The 16621-nt window shown below is 41.1% G+C and overlaps 2 protein-coding genes across 6 annotated transcripts in view; both read left to right on the forward strand.

Annotated features, from left to right (window-relative positions):
• The first annotated feature begins 195 nt into the window (after positions 1-195).
• tram1 (translocation associated membrane protein 1) lies at positions 196-5220 on the forward strand. Its single transcript, XM_072450759.1, has 11 exons — positions 196-474; positions 1532-1595; positions 2233-2354; positions 2446-2562; positions 2654-2712; positions 2840-2924; positions 3103-3173; positions 3327-3431; positions 3511-3654; positions 4004-4152; positions 4240-5220. The coding sequence occupies exons 1-11, from the start codon at positions 346-348 to the stop codon at positions 4302-4304; spliced, it is 1110 nt and encodes a 369-aa protein (XP_072306860.1). The 5' UTR covers positions 196-345; the 3' UTR covers positions 4305-5220.
• Positions 5221-5934: 714 nt separating this feature from the next.
• Positions 5935-16621, forward strand: part of ncoa2 (nuclear receptor coactivator 2) — a 48022-nt gene continuing 37335 nt past the window's right edge. For 3 of the 5 annotated variants that reach the window (XM_072450765.1, XM_072450769.1, XM_072450768.1), the window contains exon 1: positions 8980-8993. The gene's annotated coding sequence lies outside the window, so the exon portion shown is untranslated. Of the gene's footprint in view, positions 5954-5987; positions 6204-8979; positions 8994-16621 lie in introns of those variants that run through there. The other 2 variants (XM_072450767.1, XM_072450766.1) reach the window with 2 other exon arrangements.

The raw sequence follows: 16621 nt of genomic DNA on the forward strand, positions 1-16621 counted from the left end.
TGCGTTGTTCCTGCTGTGTGAAGCACTTTGAATTGCCTTGTGTATGAAATGTGCTCTACAAATAAACTTGCCTCGCCATGTCCACTTCCCCTCCGCGCACATAGGTGGCGCTGGCGTGCCCGTGCAGTTGTTTGTCTCCCGTGCGTAAAGCGTCGTAGGGGCGCAGCGGATCCCTCTGCCGTGGACCCGCCCATCAGCACAAGAGTGACACGCCATTCAATCGCAGCTGCTCGCCTCTGATGCTCGTCGGACGCCGTGTGTACGTGTAGCGTCCTCCCAGACACAAATAAATAGCACTTCATTTTCCACGAAGAGAAGCCAAAAGTTGCACCACATTCGTCCGCGATGGGGATCCGGAAAAAGACGGCGAACAGCAAGAATCCGCCGGTGATGAGCCATGAGTTTGTGATCCAGAACCATGCAGACATTGTCTCGTGTGTGGCGATGGTGTTCCTCCTCGGGCTGATGTTTGAGGTGAGTCCCGTCCACATGTTGAATGGGTTTTGTTTGGCCACCGGGAGTCCGCACGGCCGACACGTCCAGTCGCTTCCTCTGCAAACTGACATGGCTGTCTCATCTATTCTTTACTGTACTTCCTCAAAGTTTTTGTACGCAATGAAACGGGTTTTGTTTGTAATTGTGTTATTGGTGCACGCGGAAAGGATGTGGAGCAGTCGTTTGCTTTAAAGTAACGTCATTAAGCAAGTCCAGTCAGACTAAACTTTACGCACAGATGTGTTACGTGGCAATCACACAACGGGCGAGCTGGAAGACTGTCATCACCGCAAAACCGAAACTGGAACAAGCTGAAGTCCGTGTTTTAATGTTTTAAACTTCTATCCCCGCTCATGGGCTACACGAAACCATTCTCCACCACATTTCTGTTCTACTTTCTCTCAGGTTTGGTCGTATTCTTGGTGTTTGATCTCCAGTGCAAAGGGGCGCCATCAGCATTAAGCCCAACTCAAAGGCGATTACTTCCGTTTGAACTCTTCAAATTAAAGTTAGAATTTTTAATACCAACCATACCGGCAACCATAGCACTGTCTATACCTGACTATTCAAACTCTATCAACCCTATAATATACTGTTATCATGATGATGTTAGTCGTTTCCGACTGCATATGTTGTTTGTAATATAAACTATGAATGCCCTTTTCATGCCAACTCTGCATTTTATTGTGAAATTTGACTTTCCGCTTTATTACTGTGAATTTTAGAGCTTGGATGGTGGAAGCTACCATATTTAATAAAAAAGAAAAACTAACTAAAAACTACTATTTGTTAGTTTGTATGTGCACAATAGTCTGCCGTGCAAGTGTGTATAATTCCAAACATGCAGGAATGGAAAACAAAATCCAAGCAAATTAGATTTGTAAAGGCAAACATATGGCCACTGTCTCTCTAGGCAATGTATTAAAGGTCTTCATAAAATTTTGCTTGTGTAAAAACACAAAACTGCCATCGTTTAAAACAGGTTTAAATTGGTCAAAGGGTGTGTATGTCGCTAAAATCCTCATTTGGTTTACAGATAACCTCCAAGTTTGCAGCGTGCTTCATAACCATCCAGCACAATGTCACCATTACCACAAATGGTAGGTTAAGTGTTAACATTTGATTTATTTTTTAGATCTACTGTAATTTTTGTAGAAATTATGCAAGAAGTTATTTTAATTATAGTGCACTATGAGCAGTAATGTTGGTGCTTTTGTAAAACCTATAGTGTTGCTGCCTTTAGTAGCTAAAATTAGTCTGCCTGATTTAAGTTCTCGTGGCTGGTTGTGGTTGATGCGGGTCAGGTAACGGCTTCCTTTGCCTTTGACAAGTACAAGCCCAGACTGTATTTACAGTGCGTTTCACACGGTGGTTTGCAACATGCTGACAGTTGGTGTAACTCTTATCTGAGAGATCGCCACGTATTGTACCACTACCTTCCTTCCTTGTCATTTGTTTACAGAATTTTCAAATGGCAAATAATTCAGTGACTCTTGTGACTTTGTATATCATCTGTTTATTCTCCAGAGTAAGGAGTGGCATGTTGTTTGCATGCATTAGTCTCAGGCAAATTGAGGGTGCATCATTTGCGCCTGATGTTGTCGAGCCATTAAAACCCATAAGGTTCTTTTATTAATTTCTGATACCAATTCCTATAGAAACAGTAATTAGGTTTTGATTTGCTATAACTTTAAATAATTGCTGACATTTTTCCATTTTCATACCTTTTCTCTACAGAAGGCCCGGAGCAGACAACTACTAACCATTTTCAACACGGTATCAAGGATTTGGCCACGATCTTCTTCTACATGCTGGTGGCTATTATCATGCATGCAATCATCCAGGAATATGTGCTGGATGTGAGTAATATAACTGCGCATAAATAGATGGGTTTCCATTCAAAGCACAACCCTGGTTTCACTGTGACTTGTCTTATTTTTTAATTTGTAGAAAATTAATAAGAAGAAGCATTTCTCCAAAACGAAGCACAGCAAGTTCAATGAGTCTGGACAGCTCAGTGCCTTCTATCTGTTTTCATTCGGCTGGGGAGCAAGCATCCTTGTGTCTGTAAGTGTAACAACAAAAAAGCCTTTCATTATACCCGCCTTGCCAACCCCAAAGGCTTATTTAAATCACTGAACTGCTTCGCTGTCCTTAGGAAAACTTTTTGTCTAACCCAGTCACCCTGTGGGAAGATTATCCCCACATTCTGATGCCGTAAGTGCACTCTCTTCATTGTACTTCATACATTTGTGGGGGGAAAAAAAGTCTTACACAGGCTTGGCTTTGTTAAAACTGTGGATGTGGCCAATGTTTCTGCTTTGTGTAAACTCTTTCCATTCAGATTTCAATTGAAGTTCTTCTACATTTGTCAACTGGGCTACTGGTTACATGCTCTCCCTGAACTCTACTTTCAAAAAACAAAGAAGGTAAGTGTGTTTTCTTTTCTTTTTTGTCTTCTAGTTTTAGAAATAATTAGCAGGTCATTTTATTATGTCTTCATTTAGACCATTTCCTGATTATCATCCTTGTTTATGCAGCACTATTGCACAATTTACGCTTCTGTAAATATTTTGAGCTGCTTGTTTGGTTGTGTGTATGCTTTAGGAGGATATTCCACGTCAGCTTGTGTACATCCTCCTCTACCTCGTCCACATTGCAGGCGCCTACATTCTGAAGTAAGCGTTTGTTTTTGGAAACCTTCATTTGCGAGAGATTGTGACATTTCCCGAGTTTGAAATGATTCATAATTGAACATACAGTAAATATCTTGTTGCTGCCAATTCTTTATACTCTATAGGCCTGTATCTAATTGCAATCTCTGTCTTTAGCTTGAATCGCCTGGGCCTGGTTTTGATGGTCTTGCACTACGCTGTTGAACTCCTTTTCCATGTTTCCCGCCTGATCTACTTCAGCAACGAGAATCGACAAATGGGGTAAGAAGTGACCGTACGTATAAAAATAATGGATTGAACATGCTGCATATTGTAAAGACTCTCGTCTCTCGTGATTTAGGTTCAGCATGTGGGCCGTCTTGTTTGTCCTTGGACGGCTGCTCACTCTATCTTTGTCTGTCCTCACGGTTGGATTTGGCCTTGCTAATGCTGAGAACCAAGGCTTCGACTGGGCTGCGGGAAACTTTAATGTACTCTTTGTTAGGTGAGAGAGTGAATACACAAAGTATAGAAGTGTGTGTGGGGAACATTAGCCTGGAGCATAGAAGCCACTCAAAGCCATAGATTTTATCCAATTGCCTGAAACTTGTCTACGTTTTAGAGCAACATTAAGATGTTTTGTCAAAGTATTTAGGAAGTGTGTTGGTTTTTGTGTAAAATAAATTAAACTGTCTAAAAGGGGGAAGTTACAGATGCAAATTCCTGTCAGTCGTGAAAATCTATGAAGCATGTCGTTTTGGTGAAAATGCTGTACTTGACAAGTTTGTGGTCTTTTCCTGCAATGTATGTTTGGCTGAAGTAAATGTCAGTACGTTGCATTTCTGCCGTCATAGGATCACTGGGCTTGCTGCCATCTGCCTTACCCAGGCCTTTATGATGTTGAAATTTATTAAATTCCAACTGCGTCGGTGGAGAGAGCACGCTGAAGCCCTGATTCTCAAGAAGAAGGTTGTCAACAAGGGAAAATCAAAGAAAGACAAAGGTAATTTCAAAGTAGTTAGTTTGGCCTACTAGCATATGGTATGAATATATATATAATGTATTAAGTTAGCAATATTTTTGTTTTCAGCTAACGGAGTAAATGGAGTGAATTCGCACGATTCGCCAAGAGCAAGGAAAGAGAAATTGTCTTAAAGCCATTGATAAACGATGACTTCAGCTCCCCGTTCCCTGCTTGGACCTATCAACAGATCTACTGGCTCTCCGCTGTGGTTTGCCTCTGCAGCTCTCAGCTTCCCCTCTGGTCATGAACATTCACTTAGATTTTGCCTGTTGGAACATGTCCAATATGCCTTGGTTCAATATACATTGTGCTGCTGTGCAATTTATGGAAAAAGTCACCAATTTAAGTGAATTCAAAAGTGCCTAGTGATAAAGACATTTTCTGTGGCATTGAAATTTTAAGAATGTCAGGTTACTTTTTGCTGCTCTCAAAATACAGCGCATTTCAGCTTTAGTCTTGTTTGATTGCCATCACCCTGTGTCACTGCCTTTTCATTTGTTAATTTCACCCTTTAATTTCATTTCCCCCCTCAATACTTTTGTTGTGGTTGCATTATTGCATTAATGAGTGTCTTCATTACACCTGTATGGATTACCTGAACTATCACTATCACTCACAGGAGGTCATAACTTCCGCCTGTTGAAAAGGTCAGGAAGTTATTGAAAAATCCTGAGTTGAAAAGTTATAATCTGGTGTATTTGTTTTGAATTATAAGTGACAAACATTCCTATTTGAATGTATTCATCCTCACTTGTACTATTCAATTTTCTTGCTTTTGTAGGTTTCAGGATTTAGCCTTGATGTAAAAACAATGTCTGAAATAATATTTTCATACTACCAGACTGTGCCAAACAAGGAATATCCTGACTGGTTGTTAATTTATGCCTTCAATATGCCATGAACTGATTCTGCTTTTATAAGATGTACTAACACTCACCATACAGTCAGATCTTAAGAAATGACACGCTGCAAATAGCACTGTTCCCATAGACTATATTTTCTACAAGGTTTACCAATCCATGAAAAATAAAATGTTTTATTGAACAATCTGTTTTGTGAGCATTTTTATTGGGACAGAATTGTGACCAAACTGCCAATCTTATCAGACAGTGACATTTAGGCCTACTTTGAACAAAGATATATCTTCAAGGACAAGTTGGGCTAAACGTTTCACATTAATGTAAGACTTAAATCTTATTGGCCTCTTTTGTTTTAGAAGTTGACAGTATTAAACACTTGGTGGCGCTATTGGGCAGGTTTTCAGCGAGAGAAACGCCTGCTGTTTGATTCATGGACAGTTGACCGTTACACCAAGGTGGATAAATAAGTAGGGCAGTGCATGTTGGCTATTTAATAAGCACAAGAAACGCTTTCGGCAATTCAAGTAGGCTATTGTAGTAGAACCAAAGCGCAACCTGCCATTAGACTAAGCTGACATGGTTTTGTAGGTTCATTTTTGTAGTTACATTAAAATGAGTGCAATTGTGTAGATATTAGGTAAATAGCCTATGTAGATAGTCTTATATTGATACAGTAGGAAGCTATTCACTAAAAATAATAGCATAAGTAATAATAACTACGTAATAGTGCTATTCACGCAGTTAAATAACATAAAGGCATAAAGCTGATCTTACATCTTTAATAAAGTTAAAGTGTGCGAGGGGCCAGTTCCACACAGCTGATCCCCAACCGCAGCTTGTTTTGACATTAGATACCGCCGTGACATAATCAAAAACGCTGCTGAAAAACAGTGCTCCGGGAGGTGGTGCGGTCCTAAAAGGTAAGTCCCCGGGTTACTGGGGCTGGCACAGTCTGACAGAGGTGATACCGTGAGCCCCGTGATGTGGTCCCTCCGCTGTGGGGGAGGATAGCAGCTACCACCAGATAAACACTCGGCATTGGTTTGCAGAGCAGGAGTAACATGGCGGCACAGTTAGCCAGCAGAAATGTTGTTCCACCACCGCGAAGGTCAGATCGCTTTCGTTTAAACGGGATTTAACAGCGGAGACGGACGCCGAAGTATTACAAACGTGAGTAGCGGACACACGCCGACGCGGGGCTCTCCACGCGGCGCTCGGTGGTTTTCGAGTGCGAAATCTAAGCTACGGCGCGATGTCTTCAATCTCGGTCCGTCTGGCACAGGCTGCTGCCGCTGCCTCGGTGTTAGCTTATTAGCATGCGTTAGCTTCTTGGCTAAGCGCTCTACCCGTGTCAATAGTGTTTTCTGCAGCCAACTACCTGGAGGGGCTAAGACGGCGAGCTCACGGGGCAGGAAAATGTCGCGGTGCGTTTCGAGCCCTGACAGTAAAGACGTGCGCGGACATGTGTGCGTCGGGTGTGAAGTGAATTAGTGCGTGCACAATAGTTTCATTTGTCATTGTTTTTTTTTGTGCTGAGTGAGCGAGTGACCGTGCAGACGACACCGGGCGAAGTTCGTCGGCGGCAGCGGTGTTAGCATGCTAACTGTGCAGGCTTTACTGTGACCAAACGTGAGAGTCTTCGTCACTTTAAACGTCTAGATTGGAGTTTTAGCGGGGCAACTCGGTGCTATCAGCCATATTAGATTGTGCCTGTTGTGGTGCTTAAGTGGCCCGAGTCTCATCCAGCGACAGGGCTAAATGTTTGAACACTCATCAGCTTGGTACACAACTTAACTAGTTGCACCAGAAAAGTTGTTTTGTGGCTGTTGTTATTAAATTGCCCTGTTTCTGATTCAGATTTCTTTGGTTAGGATTGAAAATGCGTAGTAAAGGTGCACTGTGTAACTTTTCTGATTGTCCCCTTGGAGACGCTTTATCTGCATTCATCCACAACAAAACATAGTACAGACTCCAAGATGATTTCCTCTGCACAATACTAAATGTGACATGCTAACCTGTAGTTTAGACCTCTACGAACGTGTTCTGAAATGCATGTTATTCTTTTATTTTTGTAGCAGTTCCTATGTGCATCTTCTCTCAATGTCCCAGATGTGTTTTGAAATGCAAACTTTTATAAGAATGTTATATAGAAATAACAATTGCGACGCTTCTCAGATAAATTGCGAAATGATTCAGGCCCTAAAACATTTTATACTGCATTTGTTCAAGTACACATGTTTGTATCGCTCTAGTCTGCTCTAAAACAGGCATTCTTACTGTGAGCAGGGTTTCTTCTCCACAGATCTGACCTGTAACTTGGCCTCATGGTGCCCACTGCCTGTTTCCATGGAGAGTTAGTGCTGTACTTGAAATATTTAATGCAAAGTTATAACATTTCCACGAAGCCAAAAAAGTGACAGACTCTCTAAACAGAAGTTACACAGTGCACCTTTTTTAAGCTATATATTATGTCGACTGTCAGCGCTCCTTGGCAAATGCAGAAACCCGTCTTGTGGAACCAGTTAAACAGTTTCTATAGCATGAACATGTCCACCACCACTTCTGTCACTACACCATCTCCAGCAGTTTTAGAGTTTACTTAGCCAGGAAGGTATGCTTTCCGGTCAGGTACGTGAAAGCATAATATTCATTGATTTTGGCTTCTCAAGATCTAATTGCATTTTTACTAATGTCCACTGTAGTTGTATTCTTACCACACTCATCTTTTTATTCATTCAGCATAATATTTGCACTACTTTAGAAATCCAGAAATAAAAACAACTAATGCCTTGAATTTGAATGATCTGTGAGACCGAAACATTTGGATAAGTTTACAATTGTGTTATGACTTAATGCGCATTGCCGTTGCATTCATCAGGAATGTGTGCGTGTTGGTATTGTCACTATTGAGGAATTCATCTGCGCTGGTGTTTATTTAAGTGTAAAGAGGGCAGCTTTTCTCACGCTGGCGCTGCTCACTTCATGTTTAGAAACGGCCGTTTTATGCTCTTGCGCTTAAATTAAAACAAAATGCGTGACCGCTGTTTTAAATCTGTATATACGTCTTAGATGTTGGTAATTTCATCAAAATCAGTGCACTAGGAAGTAAACCCTCGTTGTAATCACTGACCTTTGCCCGTTGCGTCACTTCAGCAATTCTGTATTTTGAACTTTGCCCTGCTGTATTCTCCCACTCTATGGAATTGGGATTTTTAAGATATTGCCAACTTTAATTTTCTTTATTCCATGTTGAAAATTGACTGAAACAGACAGAATCTCTGTGGTGGGGTGATCATATCGGTGTACTTTGATGCAAGGCGTTGCGGTGAATTATTTTATATATTATTTTGATTGGGAGTTTGTAGTAAACCTAAAACAATTTTGTATGATCAAAGTATTCACTCAGGTTCCTTGTATATTTTCCCAAGACATGGGCTGTTTTTATGATTTACTAACTACGTTTCTCATGTCTCTGCCTTTGCTAATGACATTGCTTTGATTCATTTGAACATTTGAAGTGAGCTTGAAAATGACAAGCTTGTCCCGGCTGTTTAACTTGTGAGCACCTCGGTCTGTTCACTAGTGATGAATGAAAATATATATATATATATATATATATTCATATTCATATTCATTCATCACTAGTGAACAGACCGACGTGCTCACAAGTTAAACAGCCGGGACAAGCTTGTCATTTTCAATATATATAAATTTAAAAAAAAAAATATCTTCCTATTACAAACCCCAGAACATTAAAGCAGGGTTCTTGAGTTTCAAACAGTGAAAGGAGGAAGTAGGTATTTAAATCTACCCAATTTGTCTTTCCCTCTCAAAAATCCTTTGCCACATAGTATTCCTGTACAGTAAATACACATTTTGAGTGACTGTATTCCTGTACATTTACTCTTTCAATTTGTGGTATTCAGAACAGTTACTTTCCTGAAGTCAAAGTATTACATTGTGGTACTTAATAACACTTCAAATTGCACAAGTTAGGAAAAACGCAAAACAGTGTTCTCGCTGGGCTGAGGTTGAAGGATGGCGATGGGACAAACCGTGCGAGCGCCATAGGCGGCACGAGCGAAAAGTACTACGGCGTTAAGATCACCGTGCGCGAGCGAGCCGTGATCTTAATACCTGGCGGCATCTTTTGGGCATGGTGGTGACCAGCCAAAACATGGCGGCCCAGGTATTCAGTTTGCTTTTATTAATTACATTTTCAAAGTATTCTTGCTAGTTTTCACATGCATTCATTTTTTAGCCACTAGTTTAGGTTTTGCTTTTTCAGACAGTAAAGTGAAGCAGGGTGAACCACCCTTGACCAGCAGATTCATCCCAAAATGTGATATGGTGACACGCATAGCTCTTACTTATTTCTTCTCTTACTACTTTATTTATCTCCAATTGGAGGAACTCTCACAAAAAAAGGTTTGTAGCTGTTTGAATTGTGCCAAATCACAAGCTCCGCAAGTAATTGGAGCTACAGTAATCACTTTGGATTCACGACTCACAATTGTATACATATCTGTACATATTTGTACATTTTACACTATAAATGTACCAAATGGTAAAGAATCAGGGTCATGCTTTGACAGTGGTCAGCACGACTCTTCTTCAGTGAACACATTACAAACGCCTCACAACGATGTTATCTGCCCATCACATGCTCTTATAGTCTCCCGCCGTATATTGTCTTCCTGTCGCTCCCCTCCCCCCTGGTACATACAGTGTGTGTACTTTATATGTATATATGTATATGTATATGTATGTACAGGGCGGCAGTAGCTCAGTGGTAGAGTGCGTGTCTTCTGATTCAAAGGTCGGCGGTTCGACTCCCCGCTCGGTCAGAGCGGTCAGATCCACTGCAGGTTGGCGGAGCGATCGCTGCCTCATTTGAATACTGCCGTTGTGTCCTTGGGCAAGACAAGACACTTAACCCAACTCGCCCCCCAGTGTCTGCATCTGGTTCCTTGATGTAAATCGCTTTGAGTACCTTGACGGTAGAAAAGCGCTATATAAATGTGACCATTTTACCATTTATTTATATGTATATGTGTGTTGCCCACCGGGCACCTCACCTCTGTGTTCACATCGCCATGGAAACAGCGGTTGTGACAGGTCCTGTGTGGGCGTGAGGGATGAGCTCGGGCTAATGGGCAGGTTTCCATACAGCGGAGGGGAAGAAGGCGCCTGGAAAGCCGAGGAGGACATGGAAGAGGCGGAGTGGGTGCATTTCGACTCCCATCCCTGCGAGGCACATCGTCATTGTGTCGCAGCAGCTGACCTCAAATCTGCCGTCCTGCTAACTGTGCCGGAGAGTCCTGTTGTGTGCACGGCCAGTGTTTGTTGAACAGGGAGCCTGTTTCACTCACCAGTCCAGAAGAGCCTGTCATGTCCAAACAATAACCAGATCCGGAGTTCAGTTACTTGCACTGTTTCCCTCAAGTGATACATGTGCTTTGTTGTGTAGCATCGGAGTTGTTTTTACTTGTGAAGTTTGATGATCTCTTGTGTCAATATTTTTATTTTTGTAGTTCAAGTTCGCTCATTTGAGCCTTTCTGTTTTCTTTTTATTCCTTCACAATCTTTCAGTAATTGTATTTTTGGTTTGTTATTGTGTAACATGAATGTGTTTTTGTCATTGAGGCTTAAAACTACAGGTTGGGGTGGTCTTCGTGCTGGTGCAGATTGCTCCTCCTTCTATGTAGGTCAGCCACAGCAAAGTGCATATTGATCTAGAGAGACAAATTATATTGTGGTGTCTGCTGCTCAATGCTAAGAAGGTGCCCTCATCCAGTTTGGCCTGAACAGAGGAGAAGGGGACATCTAGTGTGACAATGCTGTTGCAGCTGTTACAAGCTCTGTGTTGCTTATCTGTGCAATATTGTAGCTCTAGTACCTGTTACTATTTAAAACACGTTGCTCTTTTAGTTGTAGCATTGGAACGTCTCTGTTTTTGCTGAGTGCGTATTCAATGGAAATACAAAGGTGTTACGGTAAATGTTTTAATTCAGTATACTTTCTTATTGTAAAAGCTTTCTTCAATCCTCAGTAACTGTGAGCACGCAGATCACTTTCCTCTTTGCCACAATGTGTTTGAGGCGCTGGGTGCTAGCGATGGTGCTAGCATGTGGTTGGCACCCTTCCCACTGTTCAGGGTGGAATCCTTGGCACGGGAGGAGGCAGAGAGCGAGGACTGGCCTGAGTAAGCTTCCTTCTGGAGTGGAGTGGGTGGTCCACAAACATGGGGCTGTGAAAATGAGGTATACAGCGGTGGGCTGGAAAGTAGCTTCAACATGTTTGCCATGGAACAGGAGGCGGAGCTGACTGCAGTGACATGCACAGAGCATTTCCCACTCTGCTGTCATAAAGCCAGAGGAATGTGAGGCTTCAGTTTGTGCCTTTTCATGCTGTGCACATTGTGAGGGTCAAACCCTGACCAGCAGGATCCCTCTCTCTCCCCCCTCTGCCCTGCTGACTCAGCACTGTTCTCCTACAGACCTGTAATATGCTTTTTGCCGGCTTTATCTCGCTTCACCGGTTCAGCAGTACCGTACACAGAATCTCCTCAAGCGGCTTGTGTAGTCCAATCATATCAGTTTGTGGCTCATACTCTATTTGATCATTTCTATGTTGTTGATGTTTGAAATCCAAGATGCTGTTTGTCTAACACAGCTCCTAGTTTATTTTACAGTAGTTGTGATGACTCCCTTTTGTTATGCAACTAATAATGCATTTTCAGGTCTCTTAACATCATAGTACCGTAATACTGAATGACAATAATTTCTTCCTGGTGTTGAATTAAAAGAGTTTGGGTTGCCTCACATTAATCTTGGACTGGCAGAAAAATATGGTACCCAACTGGAATCAAGCAAATATCTCTTTCTTTTGAAATAAGTTTTTATGTTTGGTGGATTCTGGGAGTGCACTATATACATTTATTACAAATAATACTGTTTTTCTTGTTTGAACACTTATGAACAATTAACGATTTATTAAATTTTTGTCTCTCTTAAACTGGTCTCTACAGCTGCAGCTGCAGGTACTGGAATCAAAAAACGGGTATCTTTCAAGTACTAAGAAAGAAAAATGTAACCCTTCATTCAATAATATTCTAATAAATAATGATCTCCATCTTGTCAACCTACTAAGCCATAGAATGTTCTCCCTCTGACGGAAGATGCAAATCAAAACTATTTATGATGCCTAAAGTAAAAGGCCAAAAACATCTTCGTTGTATTGTTTTCCTAATCATGCTCTTTCCGGTCGTTCACACGGAGCACGTCGATGCTTGTCTGATTTGCAGCTTCTGTTCTCATTCATGTCTCCTCCAGAGGTTTGAGGTTTTGGCACCTGAAGGCGTGGGCCGTCAAAACAAACCTGCCTCCTGTCACTCCGCTGTGGAATAGACTACAAAGGCAGCACACGGGAGAAGGCTGTGGCGGCACTGCGGTGTCTTCTCTCAAATCAGATATTGGACCAGCTACTAACATCACGCAGCAGAGGACAGGTTTATCGATGCCGCGCTGTGAAATGAAAGAGCAGAGTCCTGTTTGGTTTGGCACAGGTTCTGCATTGGTCAGTGTTGAAGCTGGTGCATTTTCATTTGAACATGTTTATTTTTTTGGTCTCTGCTCAGCTTTCAGAGGAGAGTGCTGCCATTGCTCTTTGCTCTGTCTGGTCCAATTACATGTTCCACAGTCACAGCAGCAGCAGCAGCAGCTCACTTAATCAGGTAATGCTAGGGTTTAGAGTCGACTCCTCCGACGTGCACCGCAGGTTATTAGCCCGTGCATGCTTTGCCTCGCTACAACAGCACGACGCTTGGGTTTGTCAGACAGTGGTGCAGAACCTGCTGGTGGTTTAGTGGTTCAGTGTTAAAAGACCATACTGGCCATCGTTCAGGTCACTAAATGCTTCATAATGTTTACTCATTAGTTTTTTGTTGCCACTGCAAACTTTCTGATTAGGAAAGCTAAATGTTGTATTGAGTATGGGCGGGTGATATATCATCAATATTTGCATGCATTTCCACAACAATATTTGGACATTTCAGGAATGTGTTAATGTGGCTGTAAATGTATTGGTCTTCCTGGATTGTCAAACAAAACACGAATGGACCATGAAATTAACCACAAAAAGGCAGAAATATCACTGGTCTGTCCTTGTTTAGGAGATCGCACTAAACATTTTAATAGTTGTAATTGAAGACAATGCACTATTTAGTCTAAGTATCTTCAAAGAAAACTTCAAAACCAACAATCGTGATATTGTCCCTTTCTCTCCCGCCTCTAGAGCCTGTTTAACCCTGCTTTGGTTCATATTTATGGACCTCTTAAGAGTTTTAAAACGAGAAGGCAAGCAAATTCCAAACCCTAATGAATCCTTCTGATTCCTGTAATTTATCTAATATTTTGACGTTGCCCCAGGGAGTATATGAAATCATAATTGAAAATGTCCTAATTGGATACTCTTATTTTTACTTTACTAAATTCTTGATTTATTCATGCCTTATTATTTGATTATTTTGTTTGTATTGACTTTGCTATTATTATTTTATTATTATTATTATTTTATTATTGTTTTATGTTACACCTTTTAACACAGTTCCTATATTTGAAAACTTTGTTCAATGACAATGGCAATAAACCTTTTCTGATTCTTAAAACTTGCATTGTTGAGTGCAGTTTTCTAGATTGTTCCTGTGTATTCCAGGGGAAACTTGCCTGTCACACAGTGTGAGGCTGATAAAGGCAACATAGTTGTGTCAGCTGATCCCTCTGGTCTCATGTAGCACCTCCTTATCCTGAGCCCGCCTCCACAGCGCAGCCTGGGGCCCCCAGAGGAACTAATGCCTTACCAGCCATGACTGACAGCACAACTCTTGACATGTGCACATGGATCTGAATCTGACAGAAGTGGTCGGTCACAATGAGTTACGCATCGTCATTGTCCCAATCTTTCACTGGACATTAGTCAGTGTATTTAAATGCAAGAAACCTTTTGGCTTTGGGTCTATAACTGCACGGGACTGCAAGTCTGATTATGTTACACTGTTGATCTTTTAGTATCAGTGTTTGTGGTGTTGTCATTTTAATCTCGTATTGCAATTTTATTATTTTAAGTGCTCAATTCTAAACATTTCTTTTGACATATATATAAATATATTAAAACTAAAGACTTGGACTTGCATGATTTGTAATTCCCTTTTAACAGTTTTAATTTAGCCAACCCCCCACGAACCTTTCAGCTGGAGGTGGGAGATAAATCAAACTTTATAACAATTGTTGTATCCAAAATTAGAATATTAGGTTAATGTAAACTTATCAAAACTATCACAACAGTAATCTACAAACACTTTCTGCCCTTTTGTGGTTAATTGTCTGGTCCATTCATGTTTTGTATAATTCCTAAAACTCAGTCAAGACATTAACGGGCACATTTTTATGCACTGTTAAAATATTGTTACTGAGATGATGCTGCAAAAAGTCACTTTTCTCAATATCTCTCTGCCTTAACTTCAGTACACCATGTCGTATGAATATTTAATGACACCAAAAGCTTCTCATGCTAACAGTATCTCCCGCGTGTGCCTGCAGCCACATTAGCACTCGACTCCGTGACTCTCCACACGAGGCTCTTCACTGTTGTTCCGGGACATCCATACTGTGTTTACTGTCCCCGAGGTCATGACTGCCAGGTCCGCCTGTTGCATATGGGAGCAACAGATGTGCGGGCACCTGCAGGGCCGAACATCTGGAGGAGCAGGGCCAATTGAAATGTGCTGGCCAACTGCCACCTTGTAATAAAACCCAGCTTTAATGTGAGCGTGTCTTCACTCTGGGCTGCTGATGTCACTATGCAGCACCAGTCGTCTCCTTCTACAACTTGTTTGCACTCCATGTGTGAAGTGTCAGCCTCCAGCATTTCACACTGAAGTCTTATTTGAGCAACGACAATTAGGGCTGCACGATATCACAAAAAATGCGATATGGGGGTCAAGTACTCAATCATTTATTCTTCTTTTACATTTTTGTTAGTCTTACAGTATTTAGGCTATGTATTTGATTTACTAGCATTTTGGTAAAATGTAGGCCACTTCTACTATAATTAGTATTACCATGAAGGATTTTTTCTGTGCACTGCACGTAGAATAGACTTAACAAGTGATAAAATATGAGGGTAACCTGTCCATTTTGAGCCGTGTCCATTTAGTGGGCTTCATCTGTGTTCATCACCATTTCTGTGCTCTTCACGCGTCGCATCACTGCGAGGGCTGGGGATGTGCAGATGTGCTTTAATGACATGATTTATACTTTCACAATGTTTAATTTGACATCGCTGATTTCAAAGCATTGCCATCTGCACTTAAGTCAGCACAAAGGCAGTAGAAGGAACATTGTGTCACTCTGCCTAAAACATGTGTCCTTGTGATTATTCTGGTCATTCTTGCATTGGCGTTGCAGTGAGTGCACTGTTATCACGTCCCTCTCTGGCCTTGTTCGTCATCACATGAAACAGTTTATTTCAAATAGCAGCGGGCTACGAAAGCACTTCTTCACTTCGACAGCACATCTTTTAGAGTGTTGTTTCCTCTGGTGCTGTGTGTGTGATGGCAGTACACATTAAGGTTGCATTTGATTAAAAGTAAAAAAAAGTCAAAACAAGCCCACACATGTAATGAATGCATGATTAATACCTAAAATACTTACAAATTCTCATACAAATTATTGCAACTTGGTAATAAGCATATCACTTTTCAAAAAAATATTTTGTGCAGCCCTAACGATGATTGTTCAAATATTGCCAGGTAATTGTGTCTTGGGGATCCAAAAAAGTCAATTTCAAATGTAGAAGGTGTCTCTTCTACCATGTCCTTTCCATTTTTATTGGTGTCTGGTCATTACTGGGTAATGCCAAGCCAACCTCAGTAATGACCTCATTAAGTACTCCATGAGACGTTGTGTGTCCCGGGACACATCCCGATACATGGAGACCCCTAAAACCGGTATTAAAAGTCAATAGTGTTTACCAAAATTGCTATTATTTAGTTATTATTCTATTGGGATTATTATTATTATATCTATGGACAGCAGCTGAAGGAAACCAAAAATGTATGTAGTCGTCTACAACTTGATGTACAATAACAACATGCATTAGAATCTTATGATCAAGTCACCTTTTCAGTACAGCAGAGTCAATTACATTTATTATTTAAATGCCAAAATCCCAACAGCAGTTACCTTGGTGGGTGTCTCAAAGTTTTTGATTTAATCAAAGGCTTATTGCATGTATAACCACAATTTATGGTGAATTTATATAATATGATCTTTGTTTATTATCTGCTACGTATATCCATTAACATTCTATAGCCCTTGAATATGTATGGTCTTAAACCCTGCAATGGCCACAACCCAGTGCAACCACATTCCAGTCATGTTTGCCATCGTGCTCTGCCCTTGTGTACTTGGTATTTGTGTTTTGTTCATTGGTGTCTATTGCATTTCTAACCGCTTTGAGTTGCACTTTTGTTACTTCTCTCCAACATCACCCTGCCCTTTTGCCGAGTTAAATGAAACCTAATGTGT

The sequence above is a fragment of the Eucyclogobius newberryi genome, unplaced genomic scaffold, assembly GCF_026437365.1.
Source record: "Eucyclogobius newberryi isolate DKJ021-1_F unplaced genomic scaffold, fEucNew1.0.hap1 SCAF_18, whole genome shotgun sequence".
Lineage (NCBI taxonomy): Eukaryota > Metazoa > Chordata > Actinopteri > Gobiiformes > Gobiidae > Eucyclogobius > Eucyclogobius newberryi.